The sequence below is a fragment of the Lycium ferocissimum genome, chromosome 7, assembly GCF_029784015.1.
Source record: "Lycium ferocissimum isolate CSIRO_LF1 chromosome 7, AGI_CSIRO_Lferr_CH_V1, whole genome shotgun sequence".
Lineage (NCBI taxonomy): Eukaryota > Viridiplantae > Streptophyta > Magnoliopsida > Solanales > Solanaceae > Lycium > Lycium ferocissimum.
This window is the reverse complement of record NC_081348.1, coordinates 56,049,721-56,071,318: the sequence shown is the minus strand read 5'-3', so window position 1 is coordinate 56,071,318 and position 21,598 is coordinate 56,049,721. Positions and strand designations below refer to the sequence as shown.

At 36.2% G+C, this 21,598-nt stretch overlaps 2 protein-coding genes across 6 annotated transcripts; both read right to left on the bottom strand.

Annotated features, from left to right (window-relative positions):
- Positions 1 to 2,164: 2,164 nt before the first annotated feature.
- On the bottom strand, positions 2,165 to 7,419 carry LOC132065713 (pentatricopeptide repeat-containing protein At1g07740, mitochondrial). Its single transcript, XM_059459230.1, has 2 exons — positions 7,369 to 7,419; positions 2,165 to 4,191 (listed from the first exon to the last, which is right to left on the bottom strand). Exon 2 carries the CDS (start codon positions 3,782 to 3,784, stop codon positions 2,393 to 2,395), a length of 1,392 nt encoding a protein of 463 aa, XP_059315213.1. The 5' UTR covers positions 3,785 to 4,191; positions 7,369 to 7,419; the 3' UTR covers positions 2,165 to 2,392.
- Positions 7,420 to 9,144: 1,725 nt separating this feature from the next.
- Positions 9,145 to 21,349, bottom strand: LOC132065712 (DNA repair protein RAD51 homolog 4). Of its 5 annotated transcripts, none has more exons than XM_059459229.1 (10): positions 20,846 to 21,219; positions 13,096 to 13,175; positions 12,895 to 13,010; positions 12,760 to 12,810; positions 12,438 to 12,564; positions 11,380 to 11,490; positions 11,190 to 11,271; positions 10,354 to 10,424; positions 9,630 to 9,779; positions 9,145 to 9,464 (listed from the first exon to the last, which is right to left on the bottom strand). In XM_059459229.1, the coding sequence occupies exons 1-10, from the start codon at positions 20,931 to 20,933 to the stop codon at positions 9,429 to 9,431; spliced, it is 912 nt and encodes a 303-aa protein (XP_059315212.1). In that variant the 5' UTR covers positions 20,934 to 21,219; the 3' UTR covers positions 9,145 to 9,428. The 5 variants fall into 5 exon arrangements, with proteins under 5 accessions (XP_059315212.1, XP_059315211.1, XP_059315209.1 ...); XM_059459228.1 differs by having other exon boundaries at positions 9,145 to 9,480; positions 12,433 to 12,564; positions 12,734 to 12,815; positions 20,846 to 21,210; XM_059459226.1 differs by having other exon boundaries at positions 12,433 to 12,564; positions 12,734 to 12,815; positions 20,846 to 21,191.
- Between the last annotated feature and the right edge of the window lie 249 nt (positions 21,350 to 21,598).

Sequence of the window (21,598 nt, the reverse complement as noted above, 5' to 3'; positions counted from 1 at the left end):
TGAATCAAAGAAGAAAGAAGAGAAAATGATGTATAACCAGAGGAGAAAAGTCCTTGGCAATTCTCAAATATATCAAGTCAGTCTCTTCACAAAGGCTTGACAATGATGTTGCTGCAAGGCTTCACAAATCTTTCTGTTGACAGAAGGTGCTTTGAAGATTCCCTCACAGCCCGTAATACACGTTTTCACAACTTTTCCACATCCACTGAGATAGGAGGATAATATGGTATTCGCTTCTTTTGTATGCTTTCTTCTGATCTGTTACTTAGTTCAGACAAAGGGTAGAAATGATTTAACATGTCCAAAGTCCTTTTCATGTGGAAATTTTTTATTTGACCATGGAATGATTCCAAATTACTTGGTCTTCTTCTTTTGTTTGCTTTCTCAGTCATGATTTCTGCAAATGAAAATCTCGTCTCGCTAAGTTTAGCGAGCTAGAAGATCAATTATTGGAAAATATCTAAACTCGGTAATTACATTAAATTAAAAAGTATACGACTTTTGTTTGCACATAAACTTTTACTATCACTTAACTAAAGTTAATTGGTATACACTCTCACCTCATTGTATCACTTGATCATGATAACTTGATATGATTTGTTACAAAATCCAGGTTTGAATAATTATTTTTCCACCGTAAATTCTTGTTGCGCGTTTACTGATTTACTGCAAACAATATGTGCCAGTAATTTTTTTTTCCCCTATTTACAATGCCTGAGAAGGCTTCTAAATATGCTATAACCATTGTGGAATATGCCATTACATGAATAGACATAAGATACTTTCTCTGCCTCAAATTATCTGTCATGGTTATTGAAATAGTTATCTCAAATGACTTGTCATTTTAGAAGTTTAAGGCACAGTTAATTATTTTTTCCCATTTCACTCTTAGTAGAATTTTGACACATAAATAAAGTAAACATTTAATGCATAAAAATTATAACTAAGACATAAATAAGGATAGCCCAATAAGTATACCCTCCCAATTATATTTCTTAAAGGCGTGTAAAACAAAGAAATGATAGATAATTTGAAACGGAGAGAGCTTTAATTACAGATGATAGTGACCACTGACCATATGGACAAAAACAAAAACAGCTTGAGTCAAATATGACCTTTAACCAGAGGAGAAAAGTCCATATTTATTAATGCAGAGACTTTTCCAATTCCAATTCTTTGCGGTACAATGACTTAACTGCCCATGGCATCTGAATCTTGGCCATGAACCTTTATGCAGGTGACATTCTCTGTTTTTTACTGTATCCAGTTGAAGTTAAAGAATCAAGTACTTCCTTCATCCCAATTTATTTACCTTTTTTTTAGTACAATTAGTTGTAAGTTGCAATGTATCTCGCATTAAATAAAAAAGAACTACATTTCAGAAATCTAGAAGATCAAGTCAGTCTTTTACTAGGCTTGGAAAGGTCTTAATTACTGCTGCAAGAAGTCTTTCCGCTGACAAGAGGTGCTTTGCAAATTCCCTAGCAGAACTTAATATACGTTTTGGATGATTTTTTCAGCTCCATCATGCATTTTTTTTTAATAACCACTGTTCCGAGCCATTCCACGGAAAGATCGCTACCTTCCACCAAAGACAAATACCGGTAACTCCACTGTACTTTCAAACGCAAGTGCAGTGAACGACTGAGTTCATATCTAGTTTTCCTCTTCTTAAGTTAGGAGATTGTTTGATTGGTGAGTGGATTTAACATGGATTTCACTTCTTTTGTATGCTTTCTTCTGACCTATTACTTAGTTCAAACGAAGGGCAGAAATGATTCAACATGTCCAAAGTCCCTTTCATGTGGAAATCTTACTGACCTGAGCTTTCCTTTCTCTTTGTCCACACAACCTGACTATGGAATAATTCCCATGTCTGGTTGTGATGCTAAACCATTTCCAAGAATTCAACTACTTCCTGGAGGAGATTGGTACTATGCTTTATTGAAGCCGTATAATTATACAGTTTTGCTTGTTGACCCGAAGCTTCAAACAGCACAATTGCCAGGCTTTTAACCAAAATATCTCTCTTCCAGACTCTCCCTGTATTTCTTTCAAAATCCTCCCACTGGATATTCTCTTCTTCAAATACCACAACACTAGTAGTAACATTATATAAAAGAAAGCACCTTTCTATTTCGAATTATTAAACAGGAAAGCATGATGACATCACCAAACAAATTTAAGAAAAGACATTGGGGATATTTCTTTTGTTTATGGACATGCTATCTACAGGAAATCAACAGTTTCCACAGACAACGTTTAATCAGACATTGAACTCCAACTAAGCATGCCCAGCTCTACAAACGCAGAAAAGAATCATGTCACTATCTTATGACAGGCATAATCTATTTTTGACATTTTCCATAGTAACAGCATCTAAATCCAATAGCTAAAATACAAGCTCATCTAAGAGCCAGCTTACACCCCTATCACTAGTGCAAGAATCCTTGACGATGACTTCCCAAGAATCAAAATCGAACCTTTTCTTTCTCTTCTCCATCTCCTCCAAAACAAAGCAAGCGTCTTCAACCTTCCCTTTATCAAGCAGACCAAGAACCAAACACCTTACTGTTTCCATACGAGGAAAATGCCTGCTCATCAACATCGCATTCAAAACCTTCAAACCTTCTTCAAATTCTCTTGTTTTACAAAATCCATCAACCACCATTCTGTATGTAGCTGCATTAGGACAACAACCCGCAATTTGCATATCAACTAACATCCTATACGCCTCAGCAGTTTTACCTTCCTTACAGAAATAATTTACTAACATGTTATAGATCACAACGTCAGGCTTAATGCGCCTTCTTTTCATCTCCACAAGTAAACTGTTTGCCTCACCAATTTCGCCTCGTTTCAAAAGATCAGTCATTAAAACACCATAATTAACTATTTTCACTTTACATCCTTGATATTCCATATCAAACATCAACTTCTTTGCTTCCTTATACTTCCCTAAAGAACATAAACCTTCCATTAGCAAAGCATAAGAAACCGCATTTGGCTTCTTTCCCTTTTTAACCATATCTTGGAACAAACTTTTACCACCTTCAACATCCCCCCTTTTACACAAAAACCCAATTTGACAATTATAAGTCACCACAGTTGGCTCAACTTCTCTCTCAAGCATTTCATCGAACACTTTGCGTGCCATTTCCCAATCACCCTTTTCCAACCACATCTTGATGATAATGTTAAACGAAATGGAGTTTAACCAGATACCATTTTTCGAACAACTCTTTAACATCTCATTCGCACCTTCATAACGCTCATTATCAACAAGCACATTCAAAAGTGCATTAAAAGACCGTAAACTACGCGAACAATTAAACGACGACCCCATGTTGTGAAAAAGCTCAATAGATTTATCAACTAACTTGGCTTTCCCATAATGTTGAATCAACCCAATAAAAAGTGTTTCTTTACATCGAATATAATGGGTTTGGAGATATCCAAGAAGGGTTTCAACAGCTTCAAAGTTACGAGACTTGGCGAGCTTATAAATAAGACAAGAATAAGTTGGGTAGTCATGTTTGAACCCTGTTTGTTGGTGATCATGGAAGAGTGAAATAGCTTCATCGGGATCTTGGATTTGTTTGAGGTCAGCAAGGAGTGGTATCGGCTTGCAAAGAAGGTTTCTTGTGGGCTTATGAGGCCTTTCTTTTTTAGTTGAGGATTTTGAGGTGGGTTTGTGGAAATTTGTGGTTCTGAAATGGCCAAGATTTTGAATTTTGAGTATTGAGGGAGTTATGGCAGCCAGTTTAATTCTTAAATTGATCATGGAATGAAGAAGGTGTCAGTTTCAAGCCTCAAATGAAAGACCTGATGGAGGGTAAAAGGTGCTTAAACTTAGAAGCACATCTGAAAGCTTTTATACTCCAAGAGTCGAGGCAGCACTATGAAGGACTGAGCAATGGTCAAAATTTCTCCCATAATATGGGTTATGAATAACAATGCATACGCTAAATTACGAGAAACTTATCTTTGCAATGTTGAGTTTCTGCAGCTTGCCGAGGGTCTATCGGAAACAGCGTCTCTACCTCCCAAGATAGGGGTAAGGTCTGCATACACTCTACCTTCTCCAGACCCCACTTGTGGGATTACACTGGATATGTTGTTGTCGTTGAGTTTTCTGCAGCTTGTATAGACTCAGCGGCTTCCACACAAATCAGTCTTTCCATCAATAACCTGCAACCAGAAAATCATTTCAAAGACCAAGTAAATGGGAAACAACAAGACTCTTCGGACAGCCAATATAGAAATATTCCTTTTTTTGATAAAGTAAGATTTTGTATTGCTGGCATCAAGAAAATGCAAAGTTACAGAAGGTATGTTAGCTCCAACAACAATAGGCCTCAAAGCATAGGGAGCTAACCAAAAGCAAAAAGGAGGGCTATTTAAGCCAGGCTCAGAGAGCCAATATAGAAATATTTTATAATGAGAAAAAAATAAAATTAAATTGAGAAAGACTTTACAAGCTGGAAAAGATATTCCCTTGGGGAAAAGAGCTTTATGCAAAGAGATAATGCCACATAAATTCCCCCAGATCACAGTGGATGTCTTAATTTTAGCAGAGAGAAGAATCTTTTCCCTGGCCCTTCTATAACTTTGTTTTTTGCGACAAAATCTCACATAGCCAAGATTTGGAACAACCAAATCTAAACAGTCACTTTTATTGGATAAAATAGCTATCTACTATGAATTTCTGAAAAATCAAGACTGCAAATAAGCAATTCAAGCACATTTGTTACAAACTAACAACCACTAGAATCTCAAATCAGCTATGAAGCCAAAGGTTGGTGGATTATTGACTTCTCTAGACAACAAAAACCCCTTCAGTCATGGACTATTTGACTTGGATATATTAACAAACCACACATCCAAAACTAGCTATGTAGACAAATAATTTTCAAGAACAACACCAATTTTTTTTTATTTTTTTTTTGTGAGGAGGTAAGGAAATGTAGAGGAGAAACATTGTGCCTTTCAACTTAATACTTGGCTGAAGAAGACTGGTGTTATTCTTAATAACAAAAACTGGTGTTATGTTGGTGTTATGTTATTAAGAATAACACCAATTTTCTTTGTTATTAAGAATAACACCAATTTTCCCCATATATTCACATTATTGATATAAAATATCTACTTCTCTCAGCTATTTTCTTTCTCTCACATCTCTTTCTCTGTCTACTTAGTACTTTCTCTGTTTCTAGTGTTTAATCCCAGATTACAACAATCATTTTGCTCTATGTACACAATGTTAGGGATTTCCATTTTGAACAACTTAATGTCCATGATGCCAGTTTAGCACAAAGAACACAAGTAGGGGAATGGAAGCATAGATGTGGCTGCTATGTTCCAATATTAGATAATAAGTCAGGAAAGGCAGTTGTCATATGGTTGGGTGGAGGCAGTGGCTTAAAGGTCCTTAGGTTGGGGGCAGCACGATTGGGAATTTTGATATAATAATCTTGTTCTTCAGCTGACATGTTTTGTGAATAGGAGTATTCTTTTCTATCTTCTTTTTCTAGTTTTTTTTTTTTTTTTTTTTTTTTTGTTACCTACTGAAAAAATATTCTTCTCTACCAAAGAAGAACTCATACATTCCTTACATTGAGAACTTTAAACCTCTTTAGTCTTTCCTAAAACTTCCCAGTGTTTATCAATATCTCAACTACTACCAATACTTAAGGCGATATAGCATCTGTGACCAGCGAACTTCAAGAGATTTCATTTCCACTAATAAAGAGTTTATGAGTCAATTAATTCAACCAAGGTACCATATATCGTCATAAAATATCAAATATAAAAGGAACCAAGAACAAGAAACAGCAATAAGCATTCATAATGAGATGCACTTCCTACAGCTAGCGCATTTTCTCTATGTAAATCAGTAACATTTTTTTTTTTTTTTGATGAAGTAAGAAGTTTCCATTAAGAAAGGCAACTGCAAGGTGCCATTTTACAAAAGCAAAAGCTTGGGATATGTAAATCAGTAACTTTCTAGAACCTAGATCTCCATTGTAAGTGAAAGTCAGATGTTTTTAGATGGTTATATTCTTCACATATTTTGTTAGAAACCTATGAACCCACCAACCCAGAGTTCAAAATTTCCACCCTTATCTTTGGTGTCATTTCAACAAAGATTATCCTGTTTTTAACAGAAAGCATTTGCAGGATCTATATCATATTTTAAGTCCTTTAGACCAACGAATAGTAGCCAGTAGATGCAGGTGGACGATAATGTAAAGTTCACAAAGTCAAACAGCATGCTGAATCACCTAAAATGCTTGGAATAGATCTTTCGCTTACAATTTTGCAGCGGAAGTGTTCGAAATAGACATCTGCTTTCTTTAATTTATGATTGATATATAGCTTTTTAAGCAGAAGATGATCTAAGAATTGTCAATAAGCAGAGACAGACCTAGCTTTTACAGTGAGGCACCACTATAACCATAACTCCTAAATAGGTACAGGTTTAGTGATAAAACCCTATATTTTCTTTAAGAAAATCTAAAATTTTATATATAGTTAAGTCTAAATTAGCAGGTCTGTCTGCAACTAATTGCAGGAGGGTAAAATTCGCCATTGTTGACAGGTATCACGATTAAGCATCGTTCTGTCATCACCATATACTCCTTTTCTTTTCGTTTGAGCAAAAGGCCTATCGGAAACAGCTTCTCTACCCCACAAAGGTCGGGGTAAGGTCTGCGTACATCCTACCCTCCCAAGACCCCACCTGTGGGACTACACTGAGTATGATGTTATCAACACAATATACTTGAAACACACACCCTTGTAAAACACATACACAACTACAAGGCTGAGTAATTATACTTCCATTCATGTAATTCAATGCATTCCTAGCATCTGCTTTTAACTCAAAGGTAAACAAATTCAGAACCTTTAGGCCTTTGCTTTCTTGATTATCTAACAAGCCTCACTGCTCACCCAACTAATAAATCCATATCAATTATTCAATCAAATAAAACTATGCCTTAATCTCAAACTCAAACTAGTTATAGACTTAGTTAACAAATCCATTGGATAACTACAAAGTAAATATCAAAACAACAACACATATCCAATGTAATTCCACGAGTGGGGTCTGGGAGGGTGGTGTGTAACACATATCAAAAATCAATTAAATGAATATAGTATAGTACATAAGCCATACTAACAAAAATGGAGAAGAGAACAGCAGCAGCAACAACAAATAATATGATAAACGAAACAAAGGTTAATATCCCATCACTATAAATATTAAAAAGCAATTTTTTCGGTTAATTGTTTTTGGATAAATAGATTAAATCATAATTGAAAATAAAGATTTCAGTAACAAGGAATGAGGAAATGAAAAGTTACCGCGCCAAAGGGTGAAAAGAGCTTCTTTAACTGTTCATTCGGACTGTAAAACAACAAAATTCGAATGCTCACGAATAGCCGCTGCGTGAATCAAGTCAAAGAGACATTAGATTTGTGGGAAATTGCAAGTCGGTCACTGTTTTAATCGAAATTTCATGTTGGTCCCTATTTTTCTAATTAATTGTTGTGTGTGCATGGTTTCAGCATTTTCATTTCTTTTCTTTCCCCACCTTCTCTTGTACTTTGAGTATTACTCCCTCCGTCTCAAATTATTTGTGTATTTTTTTAAAATAGTTGTCTCAAATAATTTATCATTTTAAAAGTTCAAGACAAAGTTCATTATACTTTTTTCCATTTTATCCTTAGTAGTAATTTTTCTTGAAGACTACAAACACTTCAATTATGGAGAGAAGACATATAAATAAAGTAAATATTAAATGTAGAGAGATTATATTTTAAGATATAAATAAGGGTAAAATAGTTAAAATTTCTTTTAATTAATATTTTTTAAGAAATATATAAAAGAGAAACACGACAGATAATTTGAGACGGAGGGAGTAGTAATTTTTTAAAGCTCGTCCAAGGTAAATAAGAGAGAGGCAGGGATACACAGAATGAGAAAATGCGACAAAAAATAGTGCTCAGAAGATTATCAAATATTTTCTGTCTATTGATCCCCGGTTTGATTTGATTCTGTTTCACTTTATCAAAAATAATAAGTTCATAATGGTTGAAAAGTATGAAAACAAATGGTTTTGTTGACAAAACTTGAAAATAACGATAAACCACCGTCGTTGTGAAATGCGTTTGTTAGATTTGTTGTTGTTTTGACAAATTGATGATTGGATTTGTTCTTTATGATATATGAAATTTATTTTTTGAATTTTAGCTTATTTGAGGTAGATTTGGGTGTTGAATCATGTGCTTGATTGTTGAAATTCGAAAAACAAATGGCTGATTTTGAGCAAATATTTGTTGGCCTGAACTTCATGCCAAAATGTATGAGGTTCAGTCAAATATGTGCCCTGACTTCATGCCAAAATGTCTGAAGTTTGGCCTTGCCAAGGCCACAACTTTAGTAAAAAAATGTCTGAAGTTTGGCCTTGTGAAGTCCACAATTTAGGTATAACATGATGTCCGAAGTTTGCATTGACAAGCCGTACCAAATTTTAGGCAAAAATGTTGGATGCTTGGCCTTCACAAGGCAACACTTCAGACAAAAATGTGTGAAGTTAGCCAATTTTTAGATGTGAATTTTCGCAATTTTAGTCGCGTATGTCTGGATTTGTCCCGGCATTTTTTTTTTTTTTTTGTAACTTCATATACAAAAAAATGACGACCCCAAAAGAAAGCCTCCATTGACTTAAAATCCTATGACCTCTGTTTGTTAGGATTTGCTAATTTGTATTACAGTATTAGCATCCACGAGAGTAACTTTATATGTTTATACATGACAAACTCTGCGTTTTGATTTGCTTTTGACGTTAAATGTAATTCGGCATTATTTAGATATTATACCACAAAAATATAGCAACAATTAAAATCCTTTTCAATGTAGTGTTCTGAAAAGGATAACATGTACTCCTATAAATCAACAGTTGAGAGAACTTATAACTCATCATTGCACTTGCAAACAATTAGGTGGAGAAAGCTTGTCATATAGCGAATCACATCTTAATTTAGTACTCCAATGTATATTCCTCTAGCTGAGAGTTATGGAAGCATCAGTTTCTGATTTTGATAAAAAAGAGTAAATTTTCTTCTCTAGATTCAGTAGACAGGTTTGTCAAAATGCCACAATAATTTTAATTTTACTTTGGTTCAAGAGTTTTCTGATAGATAATTAGCTATTACAAAAATGAACCATAACCTTAACATATATAAAAGTAAAAGCATGTAAGTCTAGTATCTATATGATGTAGCAGTAACTCTCCATCTCACAAGGCCAGGATATCTCTCTCTTTTTCCCCCAACAGAAACCTTAGTTAACATTTCCCTCACACTGCAGCAGCATCAAGTTGATACCTTGATAAAGTTCTCAGACATTATAAAGCCTGATGTCATTGTAACTCGAACTCCACTCTATCTCCAGCAGCCTGCATGGAATATCCACTATAAGAAATATAATTCTCCATGTCACAATGATGGTGTTTTGATTCGTTATAGCTTTATAAAACCAAAATCCAGAATTAAGAATCGATGTCTCGAATTCAGGTGTTTAGGTTGATGATTAGTGTAATGAAAACCAAGTTGAAACATACCATGTGTGGGTGTCTAAGTACTGACATGCTGCTGATGTTCCTAACGTGGTCTTTCGACAGCAGAAGTCTAACATGCGGGACGCTCCTCCAACTCTCTCCAAGTGCTGGCTTGGAAGTACCTCTTTCACCACCCACCATGTGATTGGTGACCTAGCATAGAAGGGTAAATATTATAAGAAGTCCACACAAAGGCAGAGCTAGGGGGATAAGTACACTGTATATACAAGGTCAAAATTATTTTTTATCGTATATATGGTAGATGTTGAATCCCCTTAGTTTCTTAGTGTGTTTACTTCTTTATAGTTTGAATTCCATTAGTAAAAATCCTGGCTCCATCACTAGGTTCAGAAATAGGATATCAAGCAATCTAACTGCATGTTGTGAAAGTAAAACTAGAATACTCCAATATGTGATCATCTGCATTAAGTTAAAATTTACTTGTTAAGTCTAAATTGAACTCTGTGGATCAACACAAAGCTGAAAGTGCCTTTTAAGAACCTAATTCATCAATAGTAGCCGATAGTAAGTGCATTACAACTCGACAAGTTCATATCTCTGGCTTATGTGCTTAATACACTAATCCATTAAAAAAAGAAAAGAAAAATGATACCATCAGATAAAATAGTTCATGTTATGAAGATAAAAGATATTAAAGATAATAGCAAAGAGAATAAGATTCTGAAACAAAGAGAACATGCTAATGTTACGTTACTGCCAAACTTACCAAAATGGAGATATCATGTTCATGCGCCAATCGCTTTAATAAGAATCCCACTGAAACCATTAAAGCATGTCCTGTTTCACAAAGAAGTAACAATTCCTTCAGCTGTTACTTCAAGTATCAGTTATCAAGAAGGTTGTTTTGATTTTGACATGTAGAGTTAAACTACAGTTGCTACATCAATAATTAGTTTTAATGCAGACAGTTCACACGAATGAATCAGATAACAGGGAACATGGGCAAAGCTTCTGTAACATTTTTTCACCATTTCTATTCTCTCATGCCACAAAAGCAAATAGACAAATCTGTGGACATGATAACCGCCGTGAAAACCTAATCATCTACCTATGGATGGGAGAAGAAACTCGGGATAAAATTATACTTATTTGATGGAGAAAAAGTCCAAAACAGCAAGATCAAATTACCTATTTGTTCCCTTCTAACATCTCTTTTTTCAATAAGCAACTGTCTTTCAGAAACCTAAAAACAAGTTTGTACAAGGATAATAGCAGCAGAAACAAGGGAAGCACGAACTTCCTCAATTAAAGAAAATCGAAGAAAAATCATAATAAAACTCACAAATAATGCATTACATCTGACAGCATACATCAACAACTAACCCTCAATTCAAACAAGTCAGAATAATAGAGGAAAAGAACCTAAATCTAATCCAATCAGGTTCTTGTTGACCAGGAAGCGACCTTAAAGAAAAGAAAACAAGAGACTTCCTAGAAAAACTGGAAACTACAACTTCAATCTTAAATAGCTTAAGAAAGTAAGAAATAAGTAATAATCTAAAATTAATGCAATAATCAGTTCATCCTATGGTCAGAAATTACCCTGTGCACCACCTCCTCCAAGAATTGGTGTAATGAGTGATGATATTGAGTCAATGATAAGCATTTTTATGTGCTGATCTATCTGCATATCATACGCTCACTAGTGAGTGAGCTGAGTAATTGTACCTAATCTATGGCAGTAGGGAAAAAGAGACGAGAACAGAGAAACTAGAGTTGTATTTCCAAAAACCTGAGATCTGAGATTGTTCTTTAGCTGATGAAGCACTTCGAAAAGTGTGAAAATGTCAAACACTGACATACATACTATGTTGTTCATTACTTGTTGAAGGGCCTTGTCTACCTGAGAAAGAGTAATGTGAGAGAGATAAGATGGTGTCGAGAAGTTGGGTACAACAACTTGCATGATAATCTCAGTAGCCATATTATTCATTGCTGGACAAATAACAACGTGCACAGTACATCTCCAGTGACGTGCATAAAAGTTGTGCAATGCATGTCCTGATTGCACGTAACTTCCCCAGTAGATATGCAATGAGGAATATGAAACTGAATTTGAGACAGAGGAAGCATACTCTATCTGACCTACTAACAGAAGTGAAAATCAAATTGGATAATGAATCTATGCAAGCCAGACCTTTTTGATTCACCTGTCAGTAGTAGAAAGAAGAAAAAAAAAATTATCAACTGCTACTGTATTTTCTTTTGTTAATTAGCATCACAGATGTTCTCCAAAGAAGATACTTCTTACAGAATGGTTCTCCTATTCAGATTTGTACAACACATCACAGATGTTCTCCAAAGAAGATCCTTCTTACAGAATGGTTCTCCTATTCATATTTGTACAACACGAAGTATGGATCATGAACAATAATTAGATTGATTGGTGCAATTTATAATGTATGAAATCAACTCTAACAAATTAGAAAAGAGGGACTAAGGATTTGACTGCCAACATTTCTGCAAGTACCCTTTCTCTGTTCACCACAACAGATATCCAAGATAGAGAATGTGCAGTCATACCTAGAAAACATCTACGTAACCTTAACCAGAAGTTTCCACACTACACCCTAACTTTCACTGGGTACTTTGGTATTCCGATAACATAAAGATTTGTACAGCTGCAACTGAGCTGCATTCTATCTTCGCCAGCAATAAATAACAAAATTTGGTAAGGAAGGGAAATCACAAATGAAAGGATAGTAATCTGGTTGTTTTGTTAAATTAGACAATACAAACATATACAAACAAATCAGGTTAATCCAAAAGGCTAGAGACGTTTGACCTCACAGGCAGAAAGATCTGATGTCTGAGTGACAATTTGAGCAACACGTTTTGGAGAGAAAGAATTTCCAGAGTCCAAGAAAACAATTTTGCCCCAGTTTTTTGCGACAGCTGAAGCCGTTTGTAAGCAAATCTGGACAATAACATAATCTTGAATCAGCAACAGAATTGAGAGCCAAAAAAGGCTTCAAAGATGAAACATGCTTCAATGATTGATGATTTATCTAACTTTCAAGAAACAAAAATCAGAATCCGCACAACCTCCACGTCAAGAAAAAATTGAATTATCAATACACTCTTACTTGTGTTTTACCAGAGGATGATGTACCTACTAACTCCGTTAGATATCCTTCTTTTAATCCACCATGAAGAAATGCATCTATGCTGATCCAGAGTAGGCTTATTCATCAGTTATCTACTGTCAAGGAAGCTAAAAAGGTAATAGGTATTCAAGCAGTTTTACCTTCTGCATCCAGTAGGTAAGAATCGCTTATTCTGTAAAGCATCATCCAACAACTCCTGACCATCTACCCATGGTTGATGCTGCTTGTTAATGATAGTTAGAACCTGAGTGATGCCCTATTTTACGAGCAAAAAGAACGTACAGATCATTATACAACTACCAAATCACAGAAATGAAAACTACATATGTGGCAGATCAAACCTCCTTCAATCTCTCAGAATTATGATGCTGTTCGGTTGAAATCACTAACACATAAAGATCATGCAGAAGAAAATCTTCAACTGCAAAAATAGAAAAACAAAAATAATTTGGCTAAAATACATAAACTTCAACTTTGCTTGTTCTTGTGCCGAGGGTCTACCGGAAACAGCCTCTCTACCTCCCAAGGTAGGGGTAAGGTCTACGTACACTCTACCCTCTCCAGACCCCACTTTGTGGGATTTCACTAGGTATGTTGTTGTTTCTCTGCAATTCTCAATACTTTTTTCTTTTATTTAAAGGCAATTTAGGACCCATATCTGTTCTAAACAACATCAAATTCTTCAAATGAGTCAACTTTAACTCTACTTCTAGATCCATAGTAAAACTTCAACTTTTGCCTTATACATGTAAAATGGAATATTGGGCAGCGGTGTCAAATATGTGACCCAACCTTAAACGATAATATATGGATGGGAACCCAATCCACTCCCCACCCCAAATAACCAAACTCCCTGGCATCTTTGTTATTTTCTTGATAATCGAGAAATTCTCGAGAGTCAGCTGGCACACAGTTCGAAACTTGGTGGATAATTGATTTGCCCTTCTCCATTTAAATACTAGACTTTTATCAACGACAGGGTTCGAACTCGTTATATGCGCAATTTTTGTCATTTTAAAGATAGTACATTTTGTTGGTCATCTCTTCTCATACTATAAAAACAAACTGCAAAATATAGATCATCTAAAAACTTCTAAAAGAGAGAAAGAGGAAGAATCCCCGGTATAGTCATACTACATGCTCCTTCATATCAAAAGTATAATTTCAATCTAAAATGAGCTCTTTATCAAAGTAATATCCTTTGTCAGGTAGGAATCTAGGATGAAACTGCTCTAGCAGCATAAGTTTACAGAATCAGTTGTTTATCTTTTAGGGCAAAGTGGAATAAAAGTTGTAATCTAACAGGGTAATTTGCCAAAAAAAACATCAGCATTAAGACATAGGGACTTTGGCCCTCTAAAAATGACACCAACTAAGTCATTACCTTACACACAATAGGGACAGATCTAGAGGCTTGTATACGGGTTCACGGGAACCAATAGCTTTTACCAAGACCTTGTATATATATGACTCCCTTCGTCCCAAAATAAGTGTCGTTTTAGCAAAAACAAGTTTGTCCCATAATAAGTGTCACTTTAGGAATACGAGACAAAATATAGCACTTGTTTCCAACTATACCCTTATATTAAAGAACTACTTCTTCTTAATAGTACTCAGTTCTCAAGAAACATCTACTCCCTCCGTCCCAATTTATGTGGCACCATTTGACTAGGCATGTAGCTTAAGAAAGAAATGAAGACTTCTGAAATTTGTGTTTCAAAATAAGCCTTGGATAGTGTGGCTATAAATCATCTCATAAAGTTAAATTGTTTCTAATTATAGAAAGTTGACATTCTTTTTGGTACAGACTACAAATGAAAGTGTGCCACATAAATAGGGACAGAGGGAGTAATAAATATGAGAAACTTAGTAAACTATACCTTGTATTTATTATTTTTCTTAATGGGTGTGAAATGAGCTAAAACAACACTTATTTTGGGACGGGGAGAGTAAGAAATTTTCTCAATGTCTATAAATATTTAAATGTGAACCCAGTTATTATTGTAGTATAAACTTAAGGTCTCTCTAGGAACCCATAAACTACAAATTCTGCATCGGCCTTTGGACACACACATATGGAATCCCTAAAAATTAGAATGGGTAAGAAGAAAATCATTGCAATATCTTATACACAAAGCTTTAAAATCAAGGGCCAAATTATTACTCCTTCCTGTTCAAAATAAGTGTCCACTTAGAGCCCGTTTGGATGGGCTTATGGCCTTTGACTTATACGCCAAAAGTCATAAGTTAGAAGTTCTAGCTTATGGCTGATTTTTGTTATTTTGGCTTAAAAACACGTTCTTAAAAGCACTTTTTATTTTACCCAAATATTGCAAAAGTTCTTAAAAGCTATCTTGGCATAAAAACACCTAAAAATAAGCCAATCCAAACAGGTTCTTTAGTCTTTTTATTTTGGTTCTTGTAAACTCCATGAACGGAGCTTGAGAAATGAAGAAGAAAGCTTGTTTAGCAAGCAACACACGGAAGAGAAGGAGAGGATAAAATCAGTTATAGAGAGAAGATTTTTACATATTGAGTATAAGAGAATAACGACTTGTGTTTATTAGATTCCTTGATCTCATATTTATACACTTTACATATACAACTAACTCATGTATTGTTTGCTTGATTCTAACAACTTAACCACCTAACCACCTAGAGTTAATTGCACATGGCACCTACTAACTACACTCTAGTGATCCTCAACTTCATAACCATGTAGCTTGTGCATGATTCCACATGCTAACACTCCTCCTCAAGCTCATGGTTGGAACAAGTTTACAACTCCAAGCTTGTCCAGGAGGTGTTGATGCTGAGCTTTGCCTAGCCCTTTAGTGAGTAAATCTGCTAGCTGCTCTGAAGTGTGTACATACTCAGTTTTCAGCAGACCTTGACATATCCTCTCTCTCACAAAGTGACAATCAATGTCTATGTGTTTAGTCCTTTCATGGAAAATGGGATTGGCTGCAATTTGGATTGCAGCTTTGCTATCACAGACCATCTTAACAGGTGTTTCAACTTGCACTCCTAACTCTTTAAACAGACCAATCAACCAGGTTATCTCAGCTGCACATGTGGCCATACTTCTAAATTCTGCCTCTGCTGAGCTCCTTGATACTGTCTCTTGTTTCTTGGACTTCCAAGAGATCAATGCTCCTCCAAGTTTCACTAAATAGCCAGTGACAGACCTTCTAGTCTCCAAACAAGCACCCCAGTCTGAGTCACAATAGGCTAGCAGTTGATGTGTGTCTTCTGCTGGCATTAACAATCCTAGTCCAGGTGCTTCTTTGACATATCTAACAACTCTGAGTGCAGCTTCCATATGAGAGACTTTTGGACAATGCATGTACTGACTTAAGACTTGTACTGAGAAAGCCAGGTCAGGTCTAGTCATGGTCAAGTATAGTAGTCTTCCTACCAGCCTATGATATTTACTAGGATCCTGCAGCTCTTTATCTTCTTTGACTACTGTTTGATCTTCCTTACTTTGATCCTTTTCACTTCCTTGCTCATCTTGTTACTGCTTGGAACACATTGATCATACTGAACTGAAGTGAGTTTTTGATTCAGCTCAAGTGGTGTACTAGCATTTTTGGCTCCTCCTAGACCAGACTCAGCTATCAGCTCCAAGGCATATTTTCTTTGTGATAACACAATACCTTTGCTTGACCTTGCACATTCAATGCCTAGAAAGAACTTGAACTCTCCCAAATCTTTCATTTTGAACCTGTTTTGTAAGTCTTTTCTAGTACTGCATAATAGTTTAACATTGTTCCCAGTTATTAGAAGATCATCAACATATACTAGTATAATGACAATGTCACTCCCAGACTTCCTAGTGAACAGTGAGTAATCAAAGTGACTTTGTTGGAATCCCATTTGCACTAAGGACTCAGTTAACTTCAAATTCCATTGTCTAGGAGCCTGTTTGAGGCCATATAGTGACTTGTGAAGTTTGCAGACCTTAGTATTCCCCTCTTGTCTGGCAAACCCCTCAGGAACTTGCATATACACCTCTTCAACTAAGTCACCATTGAGAAAGGCATTATGGACATCCATTTGATAGATGAACCAGTGCTTAGCAGCAGCCAAAGCAATGACTGACCTAACTGTGACCATCTTGGCAACAGGACTGAATGTTTCACCATAGTCCAGACCCTCCTTCTGGCTATACCCCTTGGCAACTAGCCTTGCTTTAAACCTCTCCACTTCCCCATTAGACTTGTACTTAATCTTGTAAATCCACCTGCAACCAATGGGCTTTTTTCCTGGTGGCAAGTCAACTAAACTCCAAGTGTGATTGTCTTCAAGGGCTGCTATTTCTTGTTGCATTGCAGCAACCCACATAGGATCCTGAGAGGCAGCTTTGAAGGAAGTTGGTTCAATGAAAGTAGAGTAAGCTGATAGAGCATGCTGATAAGCAGGTGACAGGTGTTGGTAGGAGACATGATTTGATATAGGATATAGGCAGGAGTTGGAAGTAGAGGTCATGACATAGTCATGCATCCATAGGGAAGGCTTAATTTGTCTGGAAGATTGTCTGGTGGCAACAGGAGCTACTGTAGGACTAGGTGTAGGTGAAGGAGAGTCACTAGGAACTTGTGAGGTTTGTGGAGATAACTCTGATGTAGTAAACATATCAGATGGGGGTGGTGTATGTATAGGTGAAGAAGATACAGATTCAGTGGAAGGAGTATTAGTATTATTTAGCTCAGGGGAAAGTAGATCCAGGACGGGAAATATGGGATTTGAGGCAGTTTGCATATGCTTAAAAGGAAAGATGTTCTCTTGGAACACTACATGTCTGTTTATAAAGAATTGTTTGGAGTGTAGATCATACAAAAGATATCCCTTTTGGTTGGATAAATAACCAAGAAAGACAACTGGGATAGCTCTAGGGGACAGTTTGTCAACTAGTTTTGGGCATGCTGCATAGCTTAAGCACCCAAATACCCTCAGATGCTCTAGAGAGGGAGGGTGATTGTACAAGAGTTCAAAGGGGGATTTGAACTTGAGAATCTTAGAGGGAAGTCTATTTAACAGATATACAGCAGTTACCACACATTCACCCCAAAACCTTAAAGGAATAGAGGCTTGAAATCTCAGTGCCCTTGCCATATCAAGTATGGTTCTATGTTTTCTCTCAGCAATGCCATTTTGCTGAGGTGTATACACACATGTGGTCTGATGATAGATCCCAAATTCATTCAACAAGTCCTGACATGCACTTCCAATGAACTCACCCCCATTATCTGTCCTTAGAGTTTTGACAGATGTAGAAAAGATGTTCTTCACTTGTGTGAAGAATTGTCTCAATACTACAACAGTGTCTGATTTGCATGTTATTAAAAAAATCCAAGTATATCTTGAGTAATCATCCACTATAGTCACAAAATACCTTTTATTACTATGAGTAGGCACCCTATAAGGACCCCAGATATCACAATGAATCAGTTCAAATGCAGCATGTGACACATGAGAGCTCAATGGAAAAGCTAGTTTTGTCTGCTTTGCAAGAGGGCAAACAGTACAATGTAAATGATCAGCAACTTTCAGCATTTTAAAGCAGTCATGCTTCTTTATTATATCAACAGGAGCATGTCCTAATCTTCTATGCCACAAAGAACTACTAGAAATAGATGCATTATTAACTGCATAGGCAATATCACTTGTAGATGTAACTGGTACTTGAATTGCTGACTGATGATGTAACACCTGAAGTGCTGCTTGATTTATTCCTTCTCTTAGTATATAGAGGCCACATTCTTCCCTACCAATCCCCCTGACCTGTCCAGTGTAGAGATCCTGGAAAATACAGAAGTCAGGAAAGAATGAGGCTGAGCATTTGAGTTCTTTTGTAAGTTGTGACACTGACAACAAACTATATTTGAACTCAGGAACAAATAGCACATTAGTGATAAGTTGATCTTTAAAAATACTTGATTGGCCAATATGAGATACAGGCACTACATTGCCATTTGGCAAGTGTACTTGATTCTTGGCAGTTTGAGAAACTTGTTTGAATTTATCAAGCATATCAACTTTTGATGTCATGTGATTAGAAGCCCCAGTATCTACTATCCACTCTCTATTCACATGCTTTGACACCAAGGCAGCTAGTATTCTACCTGCAGCAGCAGCTTTGGCAGAGTGTTCAGCTGGTGCATTGTCTCCTCCTTTAGTGAGCATCTGCAAGATCTGCTTGTATTGGTCTTGAGTGAAGAAGCCAGCTGTAAGTGTTTGCCCTTGAGGTGGAGGCATATGTGCTATGGGCTGTGTGGTTGCTATTTGATTAGCATATGGTCCATTCTTCTTCTTAGACTTCCAGTTAGGTGGATAGCCAACAATTTTAAAGCACTGATCCTTTGTGTGTCCCTTGTACCCACACACTTCACATATAATGAACTGTTTCTGTGCCTTCACTTGATGATTGCCATAATGTCCTCCACCTGGTGCATTGTTTCCCCCTCCTGGTCCACTTCCACCAGTGTGACCACCTCCAATACTGTGTCCTTTGTGACTAAATAAAGTTGTGCCTTCAATCACACCAGGACCTATGCTAGCATAAGCAGTACTAGCTAAGCTTCTCTGACTTTCCTGATCTATCATGAGTGAATATGCTTTGTTCAAACTTGGAGTGGGAGACATCATAAGGATCTGTCCTCTAGCTTGGGAGTAGGACTCATTTAGTCCCATTAGGAACTGTAGCAGCCTTTGATACTCAAAGTGTTCTATGAACTTGATTGACTCAGGACATGAACAACCAGGACATGGCATTATAGCATCAAACTCATTCCAAAAATCTCTAAGTTTTGAGAAATAATCAGATATTGACATTGTTCCTTGGACACAGGTATGAATCTCTTTATGCAAGTGAAACACATGAGATCCATTTATCTTGTCAAATCTCTCCCTCAGTTCACACCATACCTTATGAGCATCACATGCATACACTACACAACTCAGCAAACCAGGCCTAACAGCACTCATAATCCATGACAACACTACAGCATTGCATTTTTCCCATAAATCATGAAGTTCTGAAGGACAACTATTTTTAAGATATCTACCATCAATGAATCCTAGTTATCCTTTTCCTAGCAATCCAATACGCATAGATCTACTCCATAAAGCATAATTCTTCTGAGCCAATTAATTGTAATGTTATCAGTGAGCTACCTGGTGTATCAGTCGACTGAACGTACAAAAGATGTGTATGATCGACATTTGATCCTGATGCATTTGTTGCAGAATTGCTTACATTTGCAGTTGATTCATTCAAGTTGTTGTGCATCTGCGGATTTCCAGTTGCTGCTCGAGTTTGTGATTCATTCACTACACCATTCGCCATTGTAATACGAATTAACTGATCTTCGATGAACCAGCAAGTCTATCTATTACTTATTTTTGACTCAAGCCTAAACTGCTTCGAATCTAAGTAAACTCCATGAACGGAGCTTGAGAAATGAAGAAGAAAGCTTGTTTAGCAAGCAACACACGGAAGAGAAAGAGAGGATAAAATCAGTTATAGAGAGAAGATTTTTACATATTGAGTATAAGAGAATGACGACTTGTGTTTATTAGATTCCTTGATCTCATATTTATACACTTTACATATACAACTAACTGATGTATTGTTTGCTTGACTCTAACAACTTAACCACCTAGAGTTAATTGCACATGGCACCTACTAACTACACTCTAGTGATCCTCAACTTCATAACCATGTAGCTTGTGCATGATTCCACATGCTAACAGTTCTTTCTTATGTTATGGGGTCTCAAAGACTGAATTTAGCTGCCAACCGTAGTCAACACTTAAAAAGAAATAAACTTTATTTACCCATATTTACTCAAGACAATAAAAAATAAGAGTCTTAAGGGTAGTTCAGTCAAAATACTTATTTTTCCTAAGAGTTAGTATTTGATTCAGGGATGTGAAAAAGACTAAGTGTGCACTTATTTTGAACGGGAGGGAGTATGTTTTAGCCAATTAGAGCCATGGGGAAGATAATATTGTTGAACAAATTGACTTTCCAAAGTGATAAGAATTTGTTGGTAAAAAATGAGAGTATAGAGAAAAGGAAATTACCTGAAAGAATGGCGTGAGAAGCACAGAATTTGCAGAAATCGGAGTCGATTAATGGATAATCACACTCCAATGAGCTTAATAGCGGCATAGATTTTTTATTTTTTTTTTCTCTTTCCAATGCTAGTTTCTAACTAACAAATCTCAATTTGCAGTCTTTTCTTCTTTGGCGGGTTATTATAGAAGATTGGAGGTAACGCCATGAAATGGAGTGTTTAAATAAAATAAAAAATTGACGACAAAGAACCTGTTTAAATAAATAATAATTGCAAAAATGAGGTAAATGCAACGGAGCCCTCTAACTTCTTCTTTCTTTTTTTTTTTTTTTTTTTTTCCAAAATTTTTCAAAAGTAAAAAACACATTCTTTTGAAATACACATACAACAACAATAATATATCCAGTGAAATCTCACAATGTGATCTAGGAGGGTAAATTATACCACAACTTAGCCTGCCTAGGTAGGAAGGCTCTTTTAAAATACACATAAAAAAAAGATATTCATGAAAAGATAAAAGAGTTAATAGGTTAAAGGGGGGTTAGCCCCTGATAATTTAACTATGAAACTTGCAAAACGGTGATAGTTCAAGGGAGGGGGTTAACCTATTCACTCTTTTTTTTTTCTTCAGGTGTAATGCAACTAAGAGCTCGTTGGAGGAGTTTTTGGAGCGTGATATTCAGCAATGTCACGTGACCTGGCCCAGTGAATTTGGCCTTCGCGAACGTTGATAGAGCCCCGCGAACGCAAAGCCTCACGC